The sequence below is a fragment of the Rhinopithecus bieti genome, unplaced genomic scaffold (genome assembly GCF_001698545.2).
Source record: "Rhinopithecus bieti isolate Rb0 unplaced genomic scaffold, ASM169854v2 scaffold_40377, whole genome shotgun sequence".
Lineage (NCBI taxonomy): Eukaryota > Metazoa > Chordata > Mammalia > Primates > Cercopithecidae > Rhinopithecus > Rhinopithecus bieti.
The window spans coordinates 56,683-80,796 of NW_016817076.1; the positions used below are offsets into that span (position 1 = coordinate 56,683).

The 24,114-nt window shown below is 42.6% G+C and overlaps 1 protein-coding gene and 1 long non-coding RNA gene across 4 annotated transcripts in view; one reads left to right on the forward strand and one right to left on the reverse strand.

Moving 5' to 3' along the window:
• Positions 1 to 1,898: 1,898 nt before the first annotated feature.
• On the reverse strand, positions 1,899 to 5,058 carry LOC108517717 (uncharacterized). 2 transcript variants are annotated; one of them, XR_001882195.1, is made up of 3 exons: positions 4,970 to 5,058; positions 3,608 to 3,764; positions 1,899 to 3,144 (listed from the first exon to the last, which is right to left on the reverse strand). It is a non-coding gene; the product is annotated as an uncharacterized LOC108517717 (long non-coding RNA). The 2 variants fall into 2 exon arrangements; XR_001882194.1 differs by having other exon boundaries at positions 1,899 to 3,187.
• DPP4 (dipeptidyl peptidase 4) overlaps positions 3,838 to 24,114 on the forward strand; it is an 86,289-nt gene continuing 66,012 nt past the window's right edge. The window contains exons 1-2 of one of the 2 annotated variants that reach the window (XM_017855805.1): positions 3,838 to 4,570; positions 5,067 to 5,154. In XM_017855805.1, the coding sequence (XP_017711294.1) occupies positions 4,565 to 4,570; positions 5,067 to 5,154 (94 nt within the window). In that variant the 5' untranslated portion in view covers positions 3,838 to 4,564. The remainder of the gene's footprint in view (positions 4,571 to 5,066; positions 5,155 to 24,114) is intronic. The other variant, XM_017855806.1, reaches the window with a different exon arrangement.

The following is a 24,114-nucleotide window of genomic DNA, read 5'->3' on the forward strand; positions in this document are numbered from 1 at the left end:
TTGAGAACAGACTAATACAGTAAACTGGTACCAGGAGTGGGGTGCTACTGTAAAGATACCCAAAAATGTGGAAGAGACTTTGGAACCAGGTAACAGGCAAAGGTTGGAACAGTTTGAAGGGCTCAGAAGAAGACAGGAAGATGTGGGAAAGTTTGGAACTTCCTAGAAACTTGTCAGATGGCTTTGGCCAAAATGCTGATAGTGATATGGACAATAAAGTCCAGGTTGAGGTGGCCTCATGCAGGTGAGGAACTTGTTAAGAACTGGAGCAGTGGTGACTCTTGCTATGTTTTAGCAAAGAGACTGGTGGCATTTTGCCTCTGCCCTAGAGATTTGTGGAACTTTGAACTAGAGAGAGATTATTTAGGGTACCTGGCAAAAATTTCTAAGCAGCAAAGCATTCAAGAGGTGACTTGGGTACTGTTAAAAGCATTCAGTTTTATGCATTCACAAAGAAATGGTGTGGAATTGGAACTTACATTTAAAAGGGAAGCAGAGCATAAAAGTTTAGAAAATTTGCAGCCTGATGATGCAATTGAAATGAAAACCCCATTTTCTGAGGAGAAATTCAAGCTGCCTGCAGAAACGAGGAGCCAAATGCTAATCGCTAAAACAATGGGGAAAATGTCTTCATGGCAAGTCAGAGGTCTTTATGCAGCCCCTCCCATCATAAGCCAGGAGGCCTAGGAGACAAAAACGGTTTCATGGGCTAGGCCCAGGGCCTTGCTGCTTTGTGCAGCCTTGGGACTTGGTGCCCTGTGTCCCAGCTGTGGCTAAAAGGGACCAATGTAGAGCTCAAGCCATTGCTTCAGAGAAGCAAGCCCCATGCCTTGGCAGCTTACATGTGGTGTTGGGCAAGTGGGTGCACAGAAGTCAAGAATTGAGGTTTGGGGACCTATGCCTAGATTTCAGAGGATGAATGTAAACTCCCAGATGCCCAGGCAGAGGTGTACTGTAGGAGCAGAACCATCACAGAGAACCTCTACTAGGGCAGTGCAGAAGGGAAATGTGGGATATGAGCCCCTACACAGAGTCCCCTCTGGGGCACTGCCTAGTGGAGCTGTGAGAAGAGGGCCACCGTCCTCCAGACGCAAAACCACAGGGGCAGAGCTGCCCAAGCCAATGGGAACCCACCTCTTGCATCAGCATGACTTGGATGTGAGACATGGAGTCAAAGGAGATCATTTTGGAGCTTTAAGATTTGACTGCCTCGCTGAATTTTGGATTTGCATGGCACCTGTAGCCCCTTCATTTTGACCAGTTTCTCCCATTTGGAATGGTTGTATTTACCCAGTGCCTATAACCCCATTATATCTAGGAAGTAACTAACTTGCTTTTGATTTTACAGAGTCATAGGCGGAAGGAACTTGCCTTGTCTCAGATGAAACTTTGGACTGTGGACTTTTGAGTCAATTCTGAAATGAGTTAAGACTTGGGGGACTGTTAGCATGGCATGATTGGTTTTCAAATGTGAGGACATGAGATTTGGGAGGGACCGGAGTGGAATGATATGGTTTGGTGGTGTCCTCACCCACATCTGATCTTGAATTGTAGCTCCCATGATTCCCATGTATTGTGGGAGGGACCTAGTAGGAGGTAAATGAATCACGAGGGTAGGTCTTTCCTGTGCTGTTCTTGTGATAGTGAATAAGTCTCATAAGATCTGGTGATTTTACAAAGGGGAGTTCCCCTACACAAGCTCTCTTGCCTGCCATCATGTAAGACATGACTTTGCTCCTCACTTGCCTTCAGCCATGATTGTGACTCCCCAGCATGTGGAAGTGTGAGTCAATTAACTCTTTCTTTTATAAATTACCCAGTCTCAGGTATATCTTTATTAGCAGCATGAGAACAGATGAATACATACTGCAAGCTTCTCCTTGGCTTGTAGCTGCCATGTTTTCCTGTGTTTCTTCACATCATCTTCACTCTGTCTCTCTCTGTATCCAAATCTGTCCTTTTTATAAGATTATCAGTCATATTGGATTGGGGCCCACCCTAGTGACTTCATTTTAAATTGATTAACTCTGTAAAGACCCTATATTCAAATAATGTCACACTCTGAAGTCCTGAAGGTTAGGATTCTAATATATCTTCTGGGGAGACACAATTCAATCCATAACACCATAACACCAAGTAACTGCACAACCTAGCTACCCTGATGAACTGAGTGTCACCTAACATACCACATGATAAAATTGGGCATTTGCAGGAACATTCTATTATTAAGTGAAAATTGTATCTACATGATAAAGGAGATAAGCCCACCAGGTCCACAAGACACAAGAAACTCAGACTAGCAGAAAACTTAGACTCTATGATGCCTTCTCCCACTGCCTCAATGTCTCTCAGTGCACACCTATAGCTTCACAAGGAGGTTCCTATAACCAGGCAACAGATGAGGGAAAGGAGTCAACGTTACACAAAGTAAGCTGGCACTAGCAATAAGTAGATGGCTGCTGCATCAGAGTCCCTCCCAGGGATGTCCTGAAGCACAGCAGAAGGGGAAATCTTACTAACAAAGAGAATTCTGAGCAGAACATCTGCTTTTCTATTTTGCAAGGAAAAAGAGATGGCCTGATGTAAGATCTACACTGACTCATCAGTGGTGGCTAATGTGTTGGCCAGCTGCTACCTTAAGGATTTGAAAAAAAACAAGATTGAAAGACTGGTGACACAGAGGTCAAGGTGGGGGAGGCATGTGAAAGAGTCTCTTGAAATGGGCACAGGGTGTGAAGATATTTGCGTCTCATGGAGTGCCCTCCAGAGAACAAATTGACCTGTCCTGTAGATGTCAGCCAGCCTCCTGTTAGCTTCCTTGGAGCTTGCTGAATGTACAGTGAATGCCATGGTGCTGGCATGGAGGTGAAGCACAGGCTCAACTCTCTGGACTTCCTTCACCGAGGCTGATGTGGCTACCACCAATGCTGAGTGAGCAAAATGCTGAGAGCAAAGGGCAGCACTGAGGCCCCTGTGGCACCATTCCCCGTAGTCCGTGTTAGATGGCCTCTCTTCACAGCATCAGCTCACAGGTCCAGTAACACCATTGACTCACCTTCGTCAGCAGTTGGAAGAGGGAGGAGGAGAGTCAGTTTCAGCCTCTGGAGTTGGGGGTGAGTGAGGATACTGATGTATCACAAGCAACTAGTGGGCAAGGGGAAAACATGACTGAGTTCAAAAGCAATGTCTGGATTGGAAATAAAAGATGGAAAATTGAATTAATTCATAATCATGTGGTAATGCCCCATAGGACTCTGCATTCTTAATCTTTTCCCTCTACTGATAGAGAGGCTTTGCTTTTCAGCTGCAGTGGACAAGCTGAAAAGGCCTGATCCTCTTATCTGCAAGAGTGGAAGTAATCAATGGGGGGGGGGGGGCACTAAAGGCAAATGTTGACCTGTGCATTTTATCGTGAAAGTGCCAAGGGTCCAGACCTCACCTCTCTTGTCCCACTTTATCTCCAGTACCTGGAAGAGAGGCTGGCACATTGTAACCTCTCAAACATCTGTGGATGAGTGGAATAAATGGGAGGATGTAGGAATGAATGAACGAATGAATAACCCTTCAGGGAATAATAACAGGGAGCTGGGGGAGGGAGAAGACATACCTGATCTTTTACTCTTCTCCAAAACCCTTGAAAAGACTGAACGATGAGAGGCCGCATAGAATAGCCATTAAGACCTTGAACTCCTAATTTAGGATCTACAACTTCCTAGCTGAATAGCTTGGCCAAGTTATTTATTCTCTGTGCACAGGCTTCCTTCCTGTAAAACAAACACAGTAAATGCTTAGAGCAGCACCTGGGAAAAAGTCAAGTTCCACATAAGTGTTACTGTCATTATTTTTGGCATCTTGATGAGTGTGTAAGCCTGCAAGACAATCGGGAAATTCTCTGGGGAGGGTGAATCCAGATACTCAGCTTCCAAGGGCCATTCATGAGGGAACAATCACCTTTTTTCTTTGCCTTTCATACAGCTTTAGACACCTCACTGCCTCCTAACATAACTTTCACTGGCAAGAGACGGAGGCCTGGGATTTAGTTTCAGTTGCCAGCGGCGAGCTGTGTGAGTTTACCAAAGCCCCCTGCCCTCTCTGGGCCTCGGTCCCTCGCCTGTCCACGCGAGGTTGGAGGAGCTGAACGCCGACGTCCTTTTCAGCTAAGAGGGAACAGGGTCCCCGCGTCGCCGACCCAGGGTCTGCGCATCTGAGGCCGCGCGCCCTTTCCCCTCCCCCACGGCTCCTCTGGGCCCCCACCCAGCGCCCCGGCTGCCGCCCAGCGCCCCGCACCGCCCTCAAGGGGCCCTCGCGGGCTCCCCCCGGCCGGGATGCCCGTGCCCCGCGCCCCGCGCGCCTGCTCCCGCGCCGCCTGTCCAGCAGCCTACGCGAGGCGCCTTTATACCCTGCGGGCTGGGCGCTCACTAATGTTTAACTCGGGGCCGAAACTTGCCAGCGGCGAGTGACTCCACCGCCCGGAGCAGCGGAGCAGGACGCGCCTCTCCGCCGCCCGCTGTGACTTCTGCCTGCGCTCCTTCACTGAACGCACACTTCCGAGGAGACGCCGACCATGAAGGTGAGTTCCGTGCCATGCACTTCCCCAGCCCACGGGGCGAGCTGTGGGGATCCCTTCGCCAAACTCCCCAAATGGCCCCAAAGCTGGCGAAACCGGAGCAGGGACTTCCCTTAGGCGGAAGCCCCAAGACTACCCTCTGACAGGTGAAGGGACGCCCCAGAGCTCTCTCTTAGCTCTCGGACTCTGGTTTCTGCTAGGACCCCGGCGTCGAGCTTTAAATGTCCCGGAAAGCCACCCACAGATCGCACGCCTGAACTCGGCCAGGGGTAGAGAAACCAACACTAATGTGCTCTGAAGGCACAAGTTCAAGGGCACCCGCCTTAGAGAACTCCGACTGGCGCACTCCAGACGCCACCCCCACCCCCAGTCCACGGTGTCCCTCTTCTAACGCACTCCCACCTGCAAATCCTGCTGCCTCTGGAGCAGCTCCGACCCTCCTACGGAAACTGGGGCCACACGCTTCCCTCTAATTGGACTTGATCTGCCCGGCTTGCAGACAACGTGGAAGGTTCTCCTGGGACTGCTGGGTGCTGCTGCGCTTGTCACCGTCATCACCGTGCCCGTGGTTCTGCTGAACAAAGGCAGTAAGTTTGAAACATTTGAAAAAGATAGGACAGTTGGAGCTCAGGTCAGCCTCCGTCTTACCACGCGAAGGGAAACGAGGGATTTTGCGGGAGGTTGGACCAGTGCCCTGAGATGTAGCTGAGAAGGCTTCGCAGGCGTTGTTGCTGCTTGCAGAGCGGCAGCTGGATTCACTTCGCGGGGTCTTCAGTGTTTAGGCTGCAACTCTTGCCGCTTTCACGTCTTGTTATGTGTGATAAATGCATGCTTCCTGAAATTAGGGAGAGTCGGGATTTTAAAAATTTCAATTTTAAATTTACTTTGTAAAGTTTTAGATTTACATATAATTTTAAGAAAAGTTTTGGGTGTGATCTGCAAAGGAAAAAAGGCAATGTTCAAAGAACCCAAAGACAGCAGTAAGGATATCTGAAGTGGATAGGAAAAATGAGAAAGCAAGCCCCAAAATACAGTTTAGAGAAAAGTCGTTGCACGAGGAACCCAGATTGTTTTCCCTCAAGGGTGGTGAGAATTGAGTTGGAGGGTGGGGAGACAGGGAAGTAATTATTTGACCAATTTAGTAGTATTGCAGAGCTAAATCATAAAGCTGGTATACATGATAATATTTCAGAAGGGGCTGGAATCAGTGATGTTTTGGTGGATTCTTTTACTTAAAGACTTTCATATCTTTTTAGCTTGCCTAAATGTATAACACTCAGATAATGGAATACTCACTGTAGGATGCAAGCAAGTGAGAATTACTAGTTTCAGTCTCCCCTGGCATTACTTTCCTTTTAAACACTTGCTTCATTTCAGGATTACACACAACAAATTAACCAGTTAAAGGATTCTCTCTGGATGGTTTAGTCAACTGAGGAATGTAGAGTCTGTGCTTGCATACTCAAGGAATCTTATCTAGATTTCAGGATGACAGTTCAGAATTAGTTTGTGGAGCTATGAAAACCATGCTTGCTGTGCAATTCAAGGCCAGGGCAAAGGTGCCAAAGGTTAAATAACTGAATGGGTTGACCTTCTGCTAGTGAAATTTGAAGAAACCAGTGACTGCTACTATTTTATACCATTAAATGACAGTCCACTTAAGCTTGACTCTTTTTTGTGGACTGTTAGAATATAACTATTTTCATAAAGCAACATTTTGTATAAACCATACATGCAAAGCCTCGTGGGAGAAGAATGTGCTAGTCGTACAATCGATAAATATAGGGCTTACAGGCTTACACTATGTTCCAGGCACTGTGTTAGTTGGCTGCAGATACAAAGATTAAATTTTGTAAATATAAATATAAAGGCCCCTGACCTCAAGAACTGTATAAGCTGGTGGGAATATGCAAACAGATACTACTTGTTTTACATATATATGTGTGTATGTATATGTGTGGATACACACATATATATAAATAGAAATAATCTGCATAGCCTGTTTGTCTCCAAAACATAACTGAGGCATCACAGCATTGCTGGAAGTTTGGGTAAAACTGTAATTATCAGAACTTCTGTTAAAGCAAGTTGAAAGGAATACTGTATTTTGATAAGCTACTTGAGACGGCCAGTGAAATGCCCTAGGGATCTGAGGCTTGCTGTAGTTAACTCTGAGGATTTTGTTTTGCTAGGTAGGGTGTACAGGCTGGGGAGAGCTGTTTTGCCATTTCTGCTAAACAGCACCTGCTGTCTTCTCCAAATGAAATTTGAACACATTTCAAGAATGGTCTCTTGAGGGGGACTTCCTGGGAGACTCACTTGTTTCCATATAACTACTCTTATGATTCAAAAGGATAACTTAGAGGTGCTTGAGCAAACTGCTCTGGAGGTCAGAAGGAACACTTCTGGGAAAGTCTCCGCCTCCCGGGTTCCTGCCTCAGTCTCCCGAGTAGCTGGGACTACAGGCACGCACCACCATGCTCGGCTTATGTTTTGTATTTTAGTAGAGATGGGGTTTTACCATATTGGCCAGGATGGTCTCTATCTCCTGACCTCATGATCTGTCCACCTCGGCCTCCCAAAGTGCTGGGATTACAGGTGTGAGCCACTGCTCCCAGCCGAGAGACTTCTTATAAGAGGTTTCTTTTGTGGAGAAGCTTGAATAGTTAACATCAGTTTCTGGAGATAAGATATTCCAGAAAATGTGAATGTCTTGTGTTTCAACACAGAGACATGAGATCACGTCCCGTGTTAGGGATTATGAAAGGATCCAGAGCCCCAGAGGAGAGTGAGAAACAGGCAAGAGTTTGATTCTAAGCTGGAGATGATGCAGTGAATGAGGTTTTGAGCACGCCTGAACTGTTGGCCATGACAGTGGGAAGGTGAGTTGCAATGGAGCAACACTGGAGGGGGAAGTGAGGGAAATGGCCCAGGGTACTTACAGTACAGGTCAGAATATGGAGGCTCCAGAGCTACTCAGAAATGTGAATGACTGGACTTCAGTAACTGGTTAAACAGAGGGAGGTGAAGGAGAGGGTAGCTAAGGATATCTCTTGGACAGCCAGGTGGAGATGTTGTTTCATGGTGGCTTTATTTATTTACCACTCTAGTTATTTCTTGTCTGTATTTCTTAATTTGTATGTCTGTGTGTTTAAGGAAAAAAGGGAAGTCATCTTGTTAACACTTCTGCCTTATCATAGGAATAAAGATAAAAGCTCAAGAATGCAGCATTTTCACTAAATCAGCAATACCTTTCCTGGGCTGTGCCACAATAAAGGTCAGCATTCCTTACAAAAAAGTCAAAGTCATCACCCAAGAAATGCCCTCTATGTTGTCAATCAAGCTTTCAAGTAAACAAATACAGAGAAGGAAGAAAGGAAGGAAGTAGGGAGAAAGGAAATATGAAGGGAAAGGAAAGGAAGAAGGAAAGGAATTTGATAGAAAAACAAAGCAAATACCTAAATTACGGGAAAGCTAAAGAATTAAACAGCCAAAAGGAAGGAGGAAGCAAACCCAAGTTCATCTCCTAAGAGGTTGATTTAAGAGGTCAAGTATTTCCATATGAAATGCATACTTTAGCAAAACTAGACACACCCAGAACAGGAGGGGGCCTAGTGAGTGGGGAGCCAGAAAGAGAGAGTGAGAGAAAGAGAGAGAGACAGAGAGAGAGAGAGGCTTAATACTGGACTATTGCCATATATTTAAGAATAAAAACTCCTTGAATTCAGATTATTCATTTCACCAAGCACAATTAAAAGTTCACTCTCTTCTGTGTATATAATAAATGATTATATGTTTTAAAATTTTTTCAATCATCCTACTATAGGAGGATATTGCATATGTAAGCATTCAGTTTCTTCAAGAATCAGTGAGAAATAAATAAAAATACTTGTATGGAATTGTAGAACTCTTCATGGCTTAGGGGTAATAAAATTCTCACGCAGCATTTATGATTTCTTTATTTTTTCTTTTACATTATATTATATGCTGAAATTGGAAATATTTGGTTATCTGTCAAATAGTTTTATTATTATTGAATTTTATTATGGAATAGAATTATATCTCTTCTTTTGCTCTTTTCACTGCTTTAAGTAGTAAATTTCCTCTACACCTTCTTTCGGTGGAAAGGAACTTTGACTGCTCACCTATCAGTATCCATCAGTAATAAGAGAAAACCCAAATGTGAAGGAGACAGGAATAATCAGAGAGAAAAGATAGCATCTATGAGGTTTGCCTGAGGAAGTCCAGGATCTCTTCCAGGTTTAAAAGCACAGAAATGAGCCTGAATGAAAGCTTTGTACATTTCAGGGGACAATTTCTGAACAGTATGCTCTGTAAAAACTGGAGCTGACTCCAGCTTGCTCAGTTAACTATTGTCAACCTTTGCGGAATGCTCATGAGGTCAGCAAGTTAGTCTTTTTCAGGCCAGTTATTTTGGCTTTTGCTTCTCTAGCCATAACATATGCCTTAAGTTTCTCTATCTTAGAAATCTCTGCCTCTGTTCTCAAAGGGGATCAGAAAGAGAGAGAAAATGAAGACTATCCAGTTGATGGTCAGAGAAAGATAATACAAAAAGAGTGGAGATGGATCATGTCTTTCAAATTTTATGACTGAAGAAAGTACTGAGGCCCATGGAGAACATGGCTGTAAATAACATGCAGGAGTGCCTTACTTGAGGAAGAGAAGGCAAGCAAGCATACAATAATAGCGAATATGCAATTACTTTTACTAAGTGTTAAATTTGGGGCTGAGGGCTTTCAATGTATTTTTCATTTAACTCGAAGAACAACTCTTTGAATGAGAGGTACTATTACCCTCTCCATTCCTACAGAAGATTTATAAAAACTTCCAGGGGATACTTTAGTTATTTATAATTGCGTAATGAATCGCCTCAGAACTTAAAACAATAAATATTTGTTATCTCATAGTTTCTGTGTGTAAGGAATTTTGGAGTGGCTTAGTTGGGTGGTTTTGCCTCAGGGTCTCTCATGAGGTTATAATCAAGATGTTATCTGAAAGCCTGACTGGAGCTGAAGGGTCCCCTTCCAAGTTCACTCATGTGACTGTTAGCTAGAGGCTTCAGTTTCCTAGTGTATGGGCCCCAGTTCCCCACCATGTGGGAATTATATTATAATTTCATGACTTCTAATCTCTGTGTGCTAAACGTTCTAAAGAAGAGCCTACTGCTGATGCCTTCATTCCTATATAAAGCTGTATACAGGCAATGACTGACATCTCAAGCTTTTGAATGGTTCTGTTTAGTAGTATTAGTAGTAATAATAGGTCCAGATTTACTTACTTGCATGAAATTATACTTAGGATAATATGGTAGCTACTTTCCCTTAGAATGAAGGATCCAAGAGAGGAACTAAGCAGGAAACTGAGCTGCCTTTTATGACCTAGCGTCAGAAGTGGCAGGTATACCATTCCTTCTGCTGTGTACTATTGGTCACACAGACCAACCCTGATACAATGTGGGAGGGCACTATACAAGTGCATAAATACCAGGAGGTGGAGATCATTGGGAACCATGATGGAGGCTGGCTCCAATGACTATCAAAGAAGTTAAGGAACTTGTTTAAAGTTCCACAAAGTTGGGATTCATACTCAGGCAATGTGACTTTACAGCTGACACTCAGTACTGTTCAACTGCATATCATTCTGTCATCTTGTAATCAAGTATAAAATCAACTTGGCCATATTGGCATAATTGTTATAACTTCTCATTTGCATAGCTATATTATCATTTCATGGCTTCTAATCTGTGGGGAAAAGAAAGATCAGACTGTTACTGTGTCTATATAGAAAGAAGGAGACATAAGAGACTCCATTTTGTTCTGTATTTGAGATGCTGTTAATCTGTGACCCTACCCCAACCTTGTCCTTGCAAGAGACATGTGCTGTGGTGACTCAAGGTTTAACGGATTTTGGGCTGTGCAGGGTGTGCTTTGTTAAACAAGTGCCCGAAGGCAGTATGCTTGTGAAAAGTCATCACCATTCTCTTAATCTCAAGTACCCAGGGACACGTACACTGCCAAAGGTCACAGGGACCTCTGCCTAGGAAAGCTAGGTATTGTCCAAGGTTTCTCCCCATGTGATAGTCTGAAATATGCCCTCGTGGGAAGGGAAAGACTTGATGGTCCCCAGCCTGACACCTGTGAAGGGTCTGTGCTGAGGAGGACTAGTGTAAGAGGAAAGAAGCCTCTTGGCAGTTGAGATAGAGAAAAGAATCTGTCTCCTGCCCGTCCCTGGGCAATGGAACATCTCNCATTCTCTTAATCTCAAGTACCCAGGGACACGTACACTGCCAAAGGTCACAGGGACCTCTGCCTAGGAAAGCTAGGTATTGTCCAAGGTTTCTCCCCATGTGATAGTCTGAAATATGCCCTCGTGGGAAGGGAAAGACTTGATGGTCCCCCAGCCTGACACCTGTGAAGGGTCTGTGCTGAGGAGGACTAGTGTAAGAGGAAAGAAGCCTCTTGGCAGTTGAGATAGAGAAAAGAATCTGTCTCCTGCCCGTCCCTGGGCAATGGAACATCTCCGTGTAAAACCTGATTGTATGTTCTATTTACTGAGAAAGGAGAAAAACTGCCTTAGGGCGAAAGGTGGGACTTGCTAGGGCAATGCTGCTCTTTATGCACTAAAAAGGTTTATGGAGATGTTTACATATGCATATCAAGGCACAGCACTTTTCCTTAAACTTATGTCACAGAGATCTTTATTCATATGTCTTACTGCTGACCTTCTCCCTACAATGATCCTATTATCCTGCCACCTCCCTTTTTCTTTGATGGTAAAAATAATGATCAATAAATACTGAGGGAACTCAGAGACCAGAGACTGGTGCCAGCGTGGGTCCGCTGTATGTTGAGCGCTGGTCCCCTGGGCCCACTTTTTCTTTCTCTATACTTTGTCTCTCTGTCTCATTTCTTTTCTCAAGTCTCTTGTTCCACCTAACGAGAAACGCCCACAGGTGTGGAGGGGCAGGCCACCCCCTCATAATCTCTGTGTGTTCAGTATCCTGAGGAAGAGCCTACTTCTGCTATCTTCATTCTCATATAAAGCTGTATGTATATAGGCAATGACTGACATCTCAAGCTTTTGAATGGTTTTGATTCTTAGTATTAGTAGTAATAATAGATTCAGATTTACTTGCACTAAATTACACTTGCACTAAATTACACTTGCTTTGCTTCTGATGTAAGTTAAATTATTTCATTTGATCTTCACAGAGAAGTTCATGTTAGAGAGATATATTAATATCTTGACTTTTTACATGTGAAAGTTTAGGGGTTTGCAAGTAAGTACTGGATCTTGGGAATGCAAACTTTTTGGCTACCAACCTTCCCTGAGCCTGCTGGTTCCCCTGAATGGCTAATTTATAGAAATGCCTTGGTGAGAGTTTTTTGGAGTTAATGTTTAATCATTACTTTATGGTTGGATGCTAATCCTTTCATTGCTGTAAATCAATATCTTGTAAATATTTTTACCTTTAGTCTTCACAGCTCCATTACGACCTCCAAAAGAGGGTGTGCCTCTCAATTTGAGAGTAACCTAAAACCATGAAATTAGAACTTCTGAGTAAACTGTTTTATTATTTGCCAAACATTGTATTGTTTTATATTGTTCCTCAAAATTGTAACTTCCTAGGAAGCTTTTAAAATTTTGAAGATAAGCTATGTGCTTTCTTTAACTGGGGGCATTAATGTGCACATTTCTTAATTATTTGGTTCAGTGAGGAAGCAAGTAGACCTATGAGTTCAGGTCACATAATTCAGCATCTAAGGCCCTAGAAGAGGAGGTAATGTAAGACAGAGCCAAAGCCACCAGATATTTTACTCATGGCACTCAGGAGCCATGGTGGCTCAGGATACATAATTGAGGTAGAGGGAGTAGGACAGGTGAGTATCAAGCAGGTCTTATCATCCACCCTTTCCCTGACTTCTTAAAACCGGGGACCCCAAAACTGAGCTTAGTGGCCCCTGGGGCCCTAATGCCATTTCTGTGGAACCCTCTTTTCTTGTTTTCCTCAGTTGTTCTAAAGCCCACCCTGCTCAAACTCATCTCCATAAGTGTCATGGATGACTCTTATTTCTCTATTATATTCTTACACTATTTGATTACAGGCATAAACCTCTTTTAGTATGAGATTTAAAACCTCTTCAGGGCCAAGGTCCTACAGTGGCCAGAGACAATATTTTTCAATTCAAAAACATATATGAAATGTTTACTTCATGTCAAGTGTTACTGAAGGTATGGGAGTAGGGGGATATGGCTATTGAAGGTTTACTGCATGTCAAGTGTTACTGAAGATATGGGGGATATGGCCTGCTATGATTGCATATTTGTCTCTTCCAAATGTCATGTTGAAATTTGATCGCCAGTGTTGGAGGTGAGGCCTAATGAGAGGTATTTGCATAATGGGATCAGAGCCCTATCACAGGGGTGAGTTCTTGTTCTATTAGTTTCCATAACAGCTGGTTATTAAAAATAGCCTGGCACCTCCCTCTTTCTTGCTTTCTTTCTCACCAAGTGATCTCAGCACATGCCAGCCTCCCCTTTAACTTCTGTTATGAGTAGAAGCAGCCTGAGACCATCATCAGATGCAAATACCCAATCTTGAACTTTCCAGCCACCAGAATCATGATCCAAATAATCCTTTCCAAAAAAATAAACTACTAGCTTCAGATATTCCTTTATAGCAACACAAAATGAGCTAAGATCTGGCCCCAAGCAGTATAGATAATGTCCCTGTTCCACTGGACCTTTACAATCTACAAAGTAGGCAAATTATAGGCGAGTGCAAAAATAATTTCAGATGGTAACAAATGCTATGACAAAAATAAAGTGGGATAGAGAGGACTGACAGACACAGAAAGGAGTTTCTCTCTTATTCCAAGCATGATTTTGAGCTCCTGGAGGACTTCAACATGAGTGTGATATGATCTTTTCACATTTCAAGAATATGCTCTGACTCTTGTGTGGACAGTAGTTTGGGGTTGGTGTGGTTTGTCCAGGTGATCGATGATGGTGGCTTGGACAAGGACGGTAGCATTGCAGGTGAAATTAAGTTGTTGTTGTTGTTTTTTTTTAAAGAAATGCAGGATGTATTTTCGAGTAAGACAATGGGCAGGCATGTGAAGAGTGAGGGAAGGAGAGAAGGTAAGGATGGCTCCTCCGACAGCTGGCTAGATAGCTTAAGTGAAGAATTTCTCTTGCCTCCTGGCTGTTTCCTTTTTGTAAGAGCTTGTCTGCAGAGGTTCCTCTAGTTTAACTCCCCTTTCCTATGGGATCAGCCTTCCCCCTTCAAGGATGTGCTCAGGAACACCTCCTACTTCATATTTACCCAGCACAGACTTGTTGACAGAAGGTAATTCTCCAACTTGGCAAATATTTATTGAGGATTTTCTACATGCCAGGTACTTTGTGGGTCGTTAGGAATAGAAAGACAATAGATATGGCCTTTGTCCTCAAATTATTGACAGCATTAAAGGATGCATAAACATTAACTATAATCAAAAGAGCTAAGTGCCCTTCTAGTAAATGATCAAAGTGCTATGGAAGCACTAGTGACCAAATGATAAATGCTGCCCCGGGAAGTTTCTACATAACCAACCGAGCATAAAGCGTTAATAATTAGTGGGTCTTAATACAATCCTTCCTATCCTTCAGCCACCAAACTGGCTCTGAGGCATGCAGTGCACCTCCATGTCGGTCCTCACTGACTTACAGTCCCCTGATGCTGTAAGAGGATTGTATCAGGATGTTTTGGGCTTCAAGGAACCCAATACCTGGCCAAAAATTATTTGAATGATAGTATTTTATTATTGTGTTGTCATTAGCATCTTTTATAATTGGAAGTGCAGAAGTAAAGTGGTTCTTGAGTTTGTTAATGTAATGGCCTGAACACATCAAGAACACGGGGCCTTTCCACCTTTCAGCTCTGCCATCCTTGGAGTTTTGTCTTTTGACCTCCAGTATGTCATCATCTCATGGTGGAGCATGGCTTCTGCAGCTCAGCCCAGCACTTGCTCATACAGCTGTTTCACAGGGCAGAAGAGGATGCTCTTCCTCATTCATGTTCTGCTGTATCGGGGAGGAAAACCATTTCCATAAGTCCTCTGACCGGACACAAACTTTCAGATCTTATTGGCTACATTTGTGTCACTTGTCCATATCTAAACCAATCACTGGCAAGGAGAAAGAATTGCCGTGATTGAATTAGACTAATCAAGACTCACCTTTCTAGGGCTGGAGAGTATCTTCCTTTGCTAGCACATGGAAGGAGAAGGGCAAATACCGAAGTTGAATTGAAAATTCTGAAAGACAGAAATTGGGGGGACGGCCTATGTAGGCGTATCGTGTATTTGGTTATTGCTCTCTTTTCATTACATTAGAAAGATTTAATTTTTCAACGAAAGAGGACAGACATCAAGCCAGCTCTGATCTCCAAAAATCTGGAGCGGCAATTCTCTCCTTTCCTTCTCCTCACTTTCTTTCCTAACTGGGTTTATTGCAAACCAGTGTGCTTTGTTGCTGCCTTTCTGATCTCAAGGACATTTTGACCTCAGTCCTTTCTTTCTCTTGGCATCCTAAGTGATCAAGAGGAGGAAATAACTGAATTGCAATATTAAAATATAAATCTGAGACAATAGGGCGGGTCAGAAACATCTGAGGGGAATTACTCACAATTTACCCCTAGAAAATCCACATAAACTATCATATTTAATCCAGTTCATAATAGCAGAAAGTGGCAGAAATAGTCAACATAAAATAAGATGGGCAAAGTTTTTAAAAAATGCTAAAACTTAGATCTGCAAAAGTTAACCCAAGAAAGTAGGACTTAAAATATTTAATAACCATAAAAATAAAATAAATAAATGAATAACAGAAGCAAACAAAATAACCTCACAAAAAGCTATAATTTAATCTAACAAGGGCAAAAAAAAAAAAAAATCTACTTGATGACTCAAATCTTTATTTTAAAATTTCCAGGGAAAAAATTACTCTGCATGGTAATGATTTTCTTAAAATGAGAAGAGTTTGGCTGTACTGAAAGGAGAACCCAGAACCCAGCAGCCAGTGGACCTTTATTTCTTCCTGGCAATCTGGCCCTATTTTCCCTGTCTGCTCACTCACTACTTGCTCTTCTAGTGAACTATTCCAGGTATCTCCTCTCCTCTCAAACTTCCAACATCTCCACCCTATGCAAATTCATAGCTAAAGACCTGGCTTCCTGTTTTGATAAGAAAACTGAAACCATTAGAAGAGAACTTCAGTTCTCACCGGCTCATCAATGCATTCACCTGCATCGGCTCCCCTCCCAAGTTAGGGGAATGAATGCTCAGGCTCCTATCCAAGACCAAGCCCTCTGTTTGTGCCCTGGGTCCCATCCCTTTTGCTTACTGAAAGTTTAGACTCCAGCTATCCCTTTGCATGTGGCATCATCATTTTTTCCATCCCTATTTGATCATGAACAGGCAATAGTGTCTCATATTCTTAAAAAAAAATAAGAAGGAAAGTATCTTTTTCCATCCTCATCCCTGCCAACCTACCACTTCCTTTCTCTGCTCTCTTTACCACAAAACTTCTTAAAGAGTTTCTATTATCACCGTCTGTTATCCCTCTTCTTTTTTTTTTTCCTCTTAAGCCCCCTGGAATAAGGGTTATCCCCACCACACCACTAAAACAGCTCAGTTCTTGTCAAGGTCCCTAATCTCTGTGTTGCCGATCTGGAGTTGCTTCTCACTCTGCGTCTCATGTGCCTGTCAATTAGTCATCCTTCTTCTCCACCTCCCCTCGGGGCTCTCGCTCTCTCCTGGTTGTCCTTCTACGTCACTGTGCAGTCCTTCCCAGCCTTCTTAGGTACTCTTCCTGATATCTTCAACTTCTCACCTTGGACTACTCTGGGGCTCCCTTGGCAACTTTCCAATTTTATCTGCAAACCAGACCTTTTACTGAGCTCTAGGTGCAGTATACAACTGCTTACTGGACATCTCCATTCGGAGGTGATATTGGCATCTCGTACTGACATCTTCTAAAACACTTTGTTTTCCCTTAGTACATTTTATCTCAGCAAGTGGCAATTCCACTTTGTAGCTACTGAGGCCAATATCCATGCAAGTTCTCCTCAACTCCTCTCTTTCATTCACAAGTCACATCCAATGTGTCAGCAGTTTTATCATCTGTATCTTCATGTTCTCTCAGAGTTTGACCATACCTCACCACCTCATCTCCTACTACCCTGGTCAAAGACACAATTGCCCTTCCCCTAAATTATTGCCAACATCTCTCTTTCTTTTTCTTACTTCCCCCTGTGGTGTATTCTCAACACAACAGACAAGGTGATTGTGGTAGGCAGAATTCTAAGATGACCCCCAAGAACTCCCGCCTCCCCTCCTGTGTACTAATCTCTGAGATTGTGGCTATGATGGATTTTCTTCCTGTAGTTAAGTTTCGTTATAATGGACAGTCAGCTTTAAGAAAGGGAGATTACCTGCTTGGGCCTGACTGAATCACATGAGCCGTTTAAAAGCAGAGTTTCTCTGACTAGTCACAGAACAGGCAGTCAGGAATCCCAGGCATGAGAAGGATTTGACATGCCATTGCTGACTTGGAAGACAGAGGGGCCATATGGCCAGGAATGTGGGTCATCTCTAGGAGGTGAGACCAACCTGGCTTGTAGTCAACAAGTAAATGAGAACTTCACTCTCACAACCTCAATGAACTGAATTTTGCCAACAACCTGTGTGAGCCTGGAAGCAGGTAATTTTTCCCCAGAGCCTCCAGCTGACAACTCATTCCAGTCAAAACTTTGATTTTAACCTCACAATACTTTGAACAGAGAACTCAGCAAAATGGGCTGGACTGCTGACTTACAGAACTCTGAACTGATACATGTGTACTGTGTTAAGTCACTAAGTTTGTGGTGATTTGTTACATAGTAATAGAAAACTATTAATAATATAGCGATCAAATTGTTTTAATTTATTATTTTATTTATTATTTATTATTTATTTATTTATTTTGAGACAGATTCTTGCTCTGTCACCCAGGCTGGAGTGCAGTGATGCAGTCTGGACTCAACTGCAACCACCGCCTCCCGGGTTCAAGTGATTCTCCCACCTCAGCCTCCCGAATAGCTGGTACTATAGGCACGTACCACCACACCCGGCTAATTTTTTTTTTTTTTTTTTTTTTTTTTTTTTTTTTGTATTTTTAGTAGAGATGGGGTTTTGCCATGTTGGCCAGGTTGGTCTCATCCTCCTGACCTCAGGTGATCCACCTGTCTTAGCCTCCCAAAGTGCTGGGATTATAGGTGTAAGCCACCGTGCCTAGGCTGGTGATCGTATTTAAACATAAGTCAAATCATGTCCTTCTCTGCTTAACCCTGTTCATTGGCTTTCCATTGTGAAGGCTCCATGGCACTTGTTACCACCTAACATATGACATTACTTACTCATTTTCTGTTCGTATGTCTCCCCCAGTTAAAATGTAAGCTTCGTAAGGGCAGGAGTTTTTCATGCTTTATTCACTGTGATGTCTCTAATGCCCAGAACACTGAATAACGCAGTGAGTGCTAAGTAAATGTTTGGTGAATTAAAGAAGTTATCTTGGAGCTCAGGCAAGAAAAAATTTTTTAATGAACATTTATTAATGTTGCTGCAATTCTGATTAAAATTCTTATATTTATAAACCACTCAGTACTAAATTGTGTATACTTACAGTTTGTAAGTGCTAGCAACTGTTTGAAAAAAGATACAATACGTTCATCATCATGGCTTATTAATAGTTTAGTTAAGAAAAGACTGTTAAAGTACTTAAATAGATATAAAATTACTTGATTAATTGGCAAAATATGTGGTACAGAAAATAAACATTTTAATAAGATGAGGAGAGAGAAATGAATGTGGACTAAGTAGTAAGGGATAGATCAAGAGGCATGCAGAGGAATAGTAGGAAAATGAAGGCCATGAATGTAGATTGTTTGGTTGAGAACTTTGTCCAGATGGCTTGAGGATGCAGCAGGTTCAGGTAAGTATTTCTTTAAGATCGATACACACTCTGCATGCTTAACCATAGAGCAGAAGTGAGCAGTGGAAAGAAACTGAAGATGCAGCTGGGCACAGTGGCTCACACATGTAATCCTAGGTCTTTGGGATGCCCAGGAGTTCGTTCAAGGCTTTAGTGAGCCATGATAGTGCCACTGCACTCTAGCCTGGGTGACAGAGTGAGACCTTGTCTCAAGTAAGAAAGAGAGAGAGAGAGGAAGGAAGGAAGGAAAGGAGGAAAGAAGGAAGGAAGGAAGGAAGGAAGAGGGAGGGAGGGAGAGAAGGAAGCTAGGAAAGAAGGACTCTAGGAAGGAAGGAAGCTAGGGAGGGAGGGAGGGAAGGAGGAAGCAAGGAAGGAAGGAAGGAAGGAAGGAAGGAAGGAAGGGTGTTTTAGAGGGAAAAGGTAAGATTAAAAAAATTCCTTGGGAACAAGAAGACAAGCATGAGTCACAGATTGGGGTGTGGAACGATCGGGAAGGAAGCTCACCTCTCCCTCGGAGTTCTAAGGAAAGAGTTAAACAATGGCAGGAGGGACAGATACCAGAGAACTGATGAGCTTGGTAGAAAATAAGCTTCTTATGGTAGCTTTTGCTGTAAAGGAGGAATCATTGAATTTTTTTGTTGGCTAATTTAATAATTTTTTCAAAATGTATACTGCAGGACCTGAGTTGTTCAACGTTGTATAATATATAAAATCTAGGAAACATGAAAGAAAGAGAAGAAAAGAAACCTATTTTAAAGCTTACATGACTACTTTTTTATGAGTTCAGGAAAAAGATGATAAAAGTTATTGGGTATTCCCATGGAAAAGAGAATAGAGATGGTATAACTTCCTTTCTAGGAAGCCATAGTGTTGCCATCCTTCTTACTGTCCAGAGCAAACATTCTAGAGTTTTCTGAGAGAATTTGCACTCTTTTGACTTTGAAGCAGAACAAATTAAGTTTCAGCTGACCCAAGTCCTCATGATACTACCAGCCTGCTTATTTAAAATAGTTACAAACACTGAATGTAAACACTCCATAACACCCAATTCACAAAAAATGCCAAGAAAGTATTTACCACATGCAATCACTGTCCCAAAGATTTAGAGAGGTTTAGAAGAGTGATTGTAAGCACAGGCTTTGGCGCCATATTGCCTGATCCAAATGTGGCTTTGGTGCATACTAATCACAGGATTTTAGTCTAGTTACTGGCTATGCCTGTCTGTGCCTCAGTCTCCTTATTTGTAAAATGGGAATGAGCGTAAGAAGAATAAATGAGTTGAAAGTCTACATTGCCTAGAACAACCCAGTAAACTAGAAGAACACCATAAGAATGTGTAATTATTATTCTTTATATATTTATAACATTTTTGTTTGTTTGTTTTAACAGCTCCTGAATGTTTTGCCTGGCAAATACTAGGAATGGGGCAATTCCTGTGGCAGTTTTGTTTTCCAGTGATTGTTTTTTCTTATATCGGGGATGACAAATGCTTGTCACAAAGAATAGCCTCGTTGATTACACTTATAAATCTTCAGGAGACTTCTTCAATGAGTCAGTGTTAGAGCTTTCAGTTTCCATAAACACAGATTTCCTTTACTCAGTTTTCTTTCAAACATGAGCTGATCTTTCTTAGTTTGCACTCTAATAACCTCCACGGAAGTCCCACTACAACTGCTTTTATGTATATGTCAAGAGAAACTAGCCCTCTGCTAAAATAGTTGCATGTTTCATGGACCTGTGGGTCATTTAGTCATATACTTAAGAACTTTGCACCTTTTAAGTGTTTATCATTACCTCGGATTACACAGCCTAATGCCAGTCAACTTCATGGGGCATAAAAGCCCTGTACATATTAGTTTGGGCCATTATTGTATCAGTCTTGTTTATTCCCAGAAAAAGTTCTATCAAGAAAAGAGGGAGTGACTATAATCAGAAAAAAAAAAAAAAAAAAATTTCATTTCACGAAGGGATAAAGCAGTCCTGCCACCTTGCTTAGTGCTGGCTGCCTGTGTGTGTAGCGCTTCCTGACCCTGCTGTGATAGCAGAGGGAACCAGGCAATGTAACTGGGCTCAGTTCGGTCTTAGCCTTGCATTTCTTTACCAACATGTTCATATTTGGGTTAAGATGAAAATAGATATCTGATACTTGAATACTGAGACATAAATATTCTCCCCACTTTCACTTTTCTGCTACATATATTGGAGTCGTATGCTGATATTGTTTCAGGGTAACTGGAGTTTCAATCTCAACATCTGTCTTTCAAATCCAGTCCTGTGAGAAGTTTTTGTTTTTGTTTTAATGTCACTCACAATTTTGGGGAATGTCTAGATGAGGTTGTCAAACTATAGTCAGGACTGGCCACCTGATGTTGTAAAAGTAAAGTTTTATGGGAACACAGCTGTGCCCACTCACTCACAGACTGGCTGTGGCTGCTTGCAAGTTACAATGGCAGACTTGAGTAACTATAACAGAGACTAAAGACTGTAAGGCCCACAAAGCCCACACTATTGACCAACCAGCCATTTAAGAAAATGTGTGCCAACTCCAGGTCTAGATGTTGTATTCTTACCACTTAAAAATACTTTCTTTATAATGTCTAACTTAAATAATGAGATTCAGAAAAACGATTAAGTGTAGAGTTTATTCAAGTGCAAAGCTTGAGTATGACCTCTCGGAAAACATACTCCAGACAAATGGGGTTAGCATTACAAAGTGAGGAGTTGAAAGTTTCACTCATATAGGCAGTTAGCAGGGTTGCAACATTTTCCATACAAGGTCAGTATGTGTATTATAGTGATATTATTGGTTACAGATTGGTATATTCCAACTAAAATTGCTTTAACTTTCCATGAGCAGGGGTGATGATCTGAGGGGTTCCTATCTCTGGCACCACAAGGTCTTGTCTAGTCATTTACGGGAAAAAGCAGAAGTTACAGCTACATGATATGTGACTCAGGCCACATACCTCTCAAGGCTCAAAATAACCTAAAGTTCCAACAGCTTTAAGTTCTATTTAATTTCATCATAATAGGTAAGATGAGTAAGTTCTTATATCAGTTAGGGAAATCACACTAGAGGCCAGGCATGGTGGCTCAGGCCTGTAATCCCAGCACTTTGGGAGGCTGAGGCAGGCAGATCATCTGAGGCCAGGAGTTCAAGAGCAGCCTGCCCAACATGGTGAAACTCCATCCCTACTAAAAATACAAAAATTAGCCAGATGTGGTGGCACATGCCTGAAGTTGCAGCTACTTGGGAGACTGAAACGGGAAAATCACTTGAACCAGGAAGGCAGCAGTTGCAGTGAGCCGAGATTGCACCACTGCACTCCAGCCTGGGTGACGGAGTGAGACTCTGTCTCAAAAAAAAAAAAAAAAAAAAAAAAAAAAAAGAAATCCCACTAGATATTTCAGCAGAGAGATTTAATATGAAAATTCATTACACAGATAAAAGAGCAAAAGAGGAACTCTGAGGTAACTGAGAAAGAGTAACTGCAGGAAGGAGTCACCTCTAGGGCTTGGGAACAAAGAGGAAGAAGAGGAACACAGAAGATCTCAGATCAAAGCTCTAAAGTTTATAATCCCCCCAGCTGCTACCGGTACCTCTGAGAGGCATGATGAAGCAGATTCTGGATATTACAAAGGAAGCTAAAGGCTAGAGCAGGTGCTACTGCTGGGTGCATGCTGTCAGCAAGAAAGAGGAAAGGAGGAGTCCCTCCTCTTCTCTAATTGTCATCTAATTTTTTCTCTATTTTCCCCTATTAACAGAATCTAGCAAGAATCCTGCAGATGAGGCTTCTTGAAAATACAGCTTTAAAACCCTTCCCCAGAATCACTGAGCAAGGAAGGATATGTATATTTGGAGGTGAAAGCCAGTAGGTGACTGGCTCAGGCTTACAGAAGTGTGCTGACCTAACAGTAGCTAGTGGTGGTCTAGAACCTGAGTTGTAATAGCCTGACTGTTTCTTCCTGCCTGCTGCACAGATAAAACCAATTCTCTGTGACAGTGATATTGCAATAGAGAATTTCATAATCACAGGACCAACCAAGTGAAAGGACAGGAGACAGTTCTCAAGTTGCCTCCCTCAAAGCTTGGAGGCTAGGGTTTTTAAGGATGATTTTGTAGGCAGGAGGCTAGGGAATGGGTGCTGTTGATTGTTTGGGGATGAAATCATAGGAGTTTCCAAAATGGTCTTTGTGCACTAAGTCATTTTCTGGGTGAGGGTCACAAGACTGCTTGATTTAGTTCCTTGGTATGAGTCACAGGTCCAGGTGGAGTCAGCAGGTCCACCTGAATGCAAAAGTCTGAAAAATATCTCAAAGACCAATCTTAGGTCTTGACAACTTGACAATAGTGATGTTATCTATAAGAGCAGTTGGGAAAGTTACAAATCTTCTGACCTCTGGAATAACGGCTGGTTATCATTTAATTACTAGCCTGAATTCTTGGCAGAATTCAGGCCCTTCCTGTAATCCTCAGTTGTGGCTTCTTCTTAGTCTTAGAAAGGCAATCTCAGTCCTCAGAGTGGGCCAGTTTGGGGAGGGACTATTATCATCCTTGCTTCAAAGTTAAACTATAAACTAAATTTCTTCCATAGTTTGCTTGGCCTACACCCAGTAATGAGCAAAGGTAGTTAGCTTGTGAGGTTAGAAGCAAGATGGAGTCAATTAGTTTAGATTTCTCTCACTGTCATAAGTTTTGCAAAGGCTGTTTCAGAGGCTCCTGTGCTCAATGTGTCTAGTTCTGTCTGGCTAAGCTCACTCCTCTTCCTACACTACAGCCACTTGGAGTTCACATATTGTGTTTGGAGCTGTTGGTTCTTATTTTCAGATTGTCTGACTTTTATGTTTTCATTCAACAACTATTGAGTGCTTACTGTGCACCAGGCACTGTTCTAGGCTGCAGTAATATAATAGTAAACTGAATGAAACAAAATAAAATCAGTGCCCTCATGGAGCTTACCTCCAATTAAGGGAGGCAGAGAGTGAACAATATAAAAAAGTAAAATGTATAATAAGTTAGATGGTATCATTGCTAAGGAAAAAAAGACTAATGCTGGAAAGAGTAGTAGAGAATACCATGGGGGAGAAGGCTGCAGTGCTAGTCCAGGGAAGGAGTGCAGCATTTGAATAAACACCTGAAGGAGGTGAGGAAGCAAGCCCTGGCCGTATCTGGGGGAAGAACATTACAGGAAGAGCATATAGCAAGTGCAAAGTCCCTGAGGCAGGCATGAGCCTGGTGTGTCTGGCCACTGGGTGGCCAGTGTGGATGAAGTGGAAAGGCAAAAGAGGAGGAGGAGATGGAGGAGGAGGAGGTGAAGGAGGAGGAGGTGGAGGAGGAGGGGTGCTAAAACCCATTAAAATGTATTTTTTTTTTTTTCAAAGTGTTGCTATTCGGGGAAATGTGCATTGTACTATTTCAGGTGAACACATTGGAACGTGATTATGTCCCTAACCAAAGTTTGGTCACCTGACAGTCCCAACATTCTACAGCCTCCAGCTAGATGGAATGCATT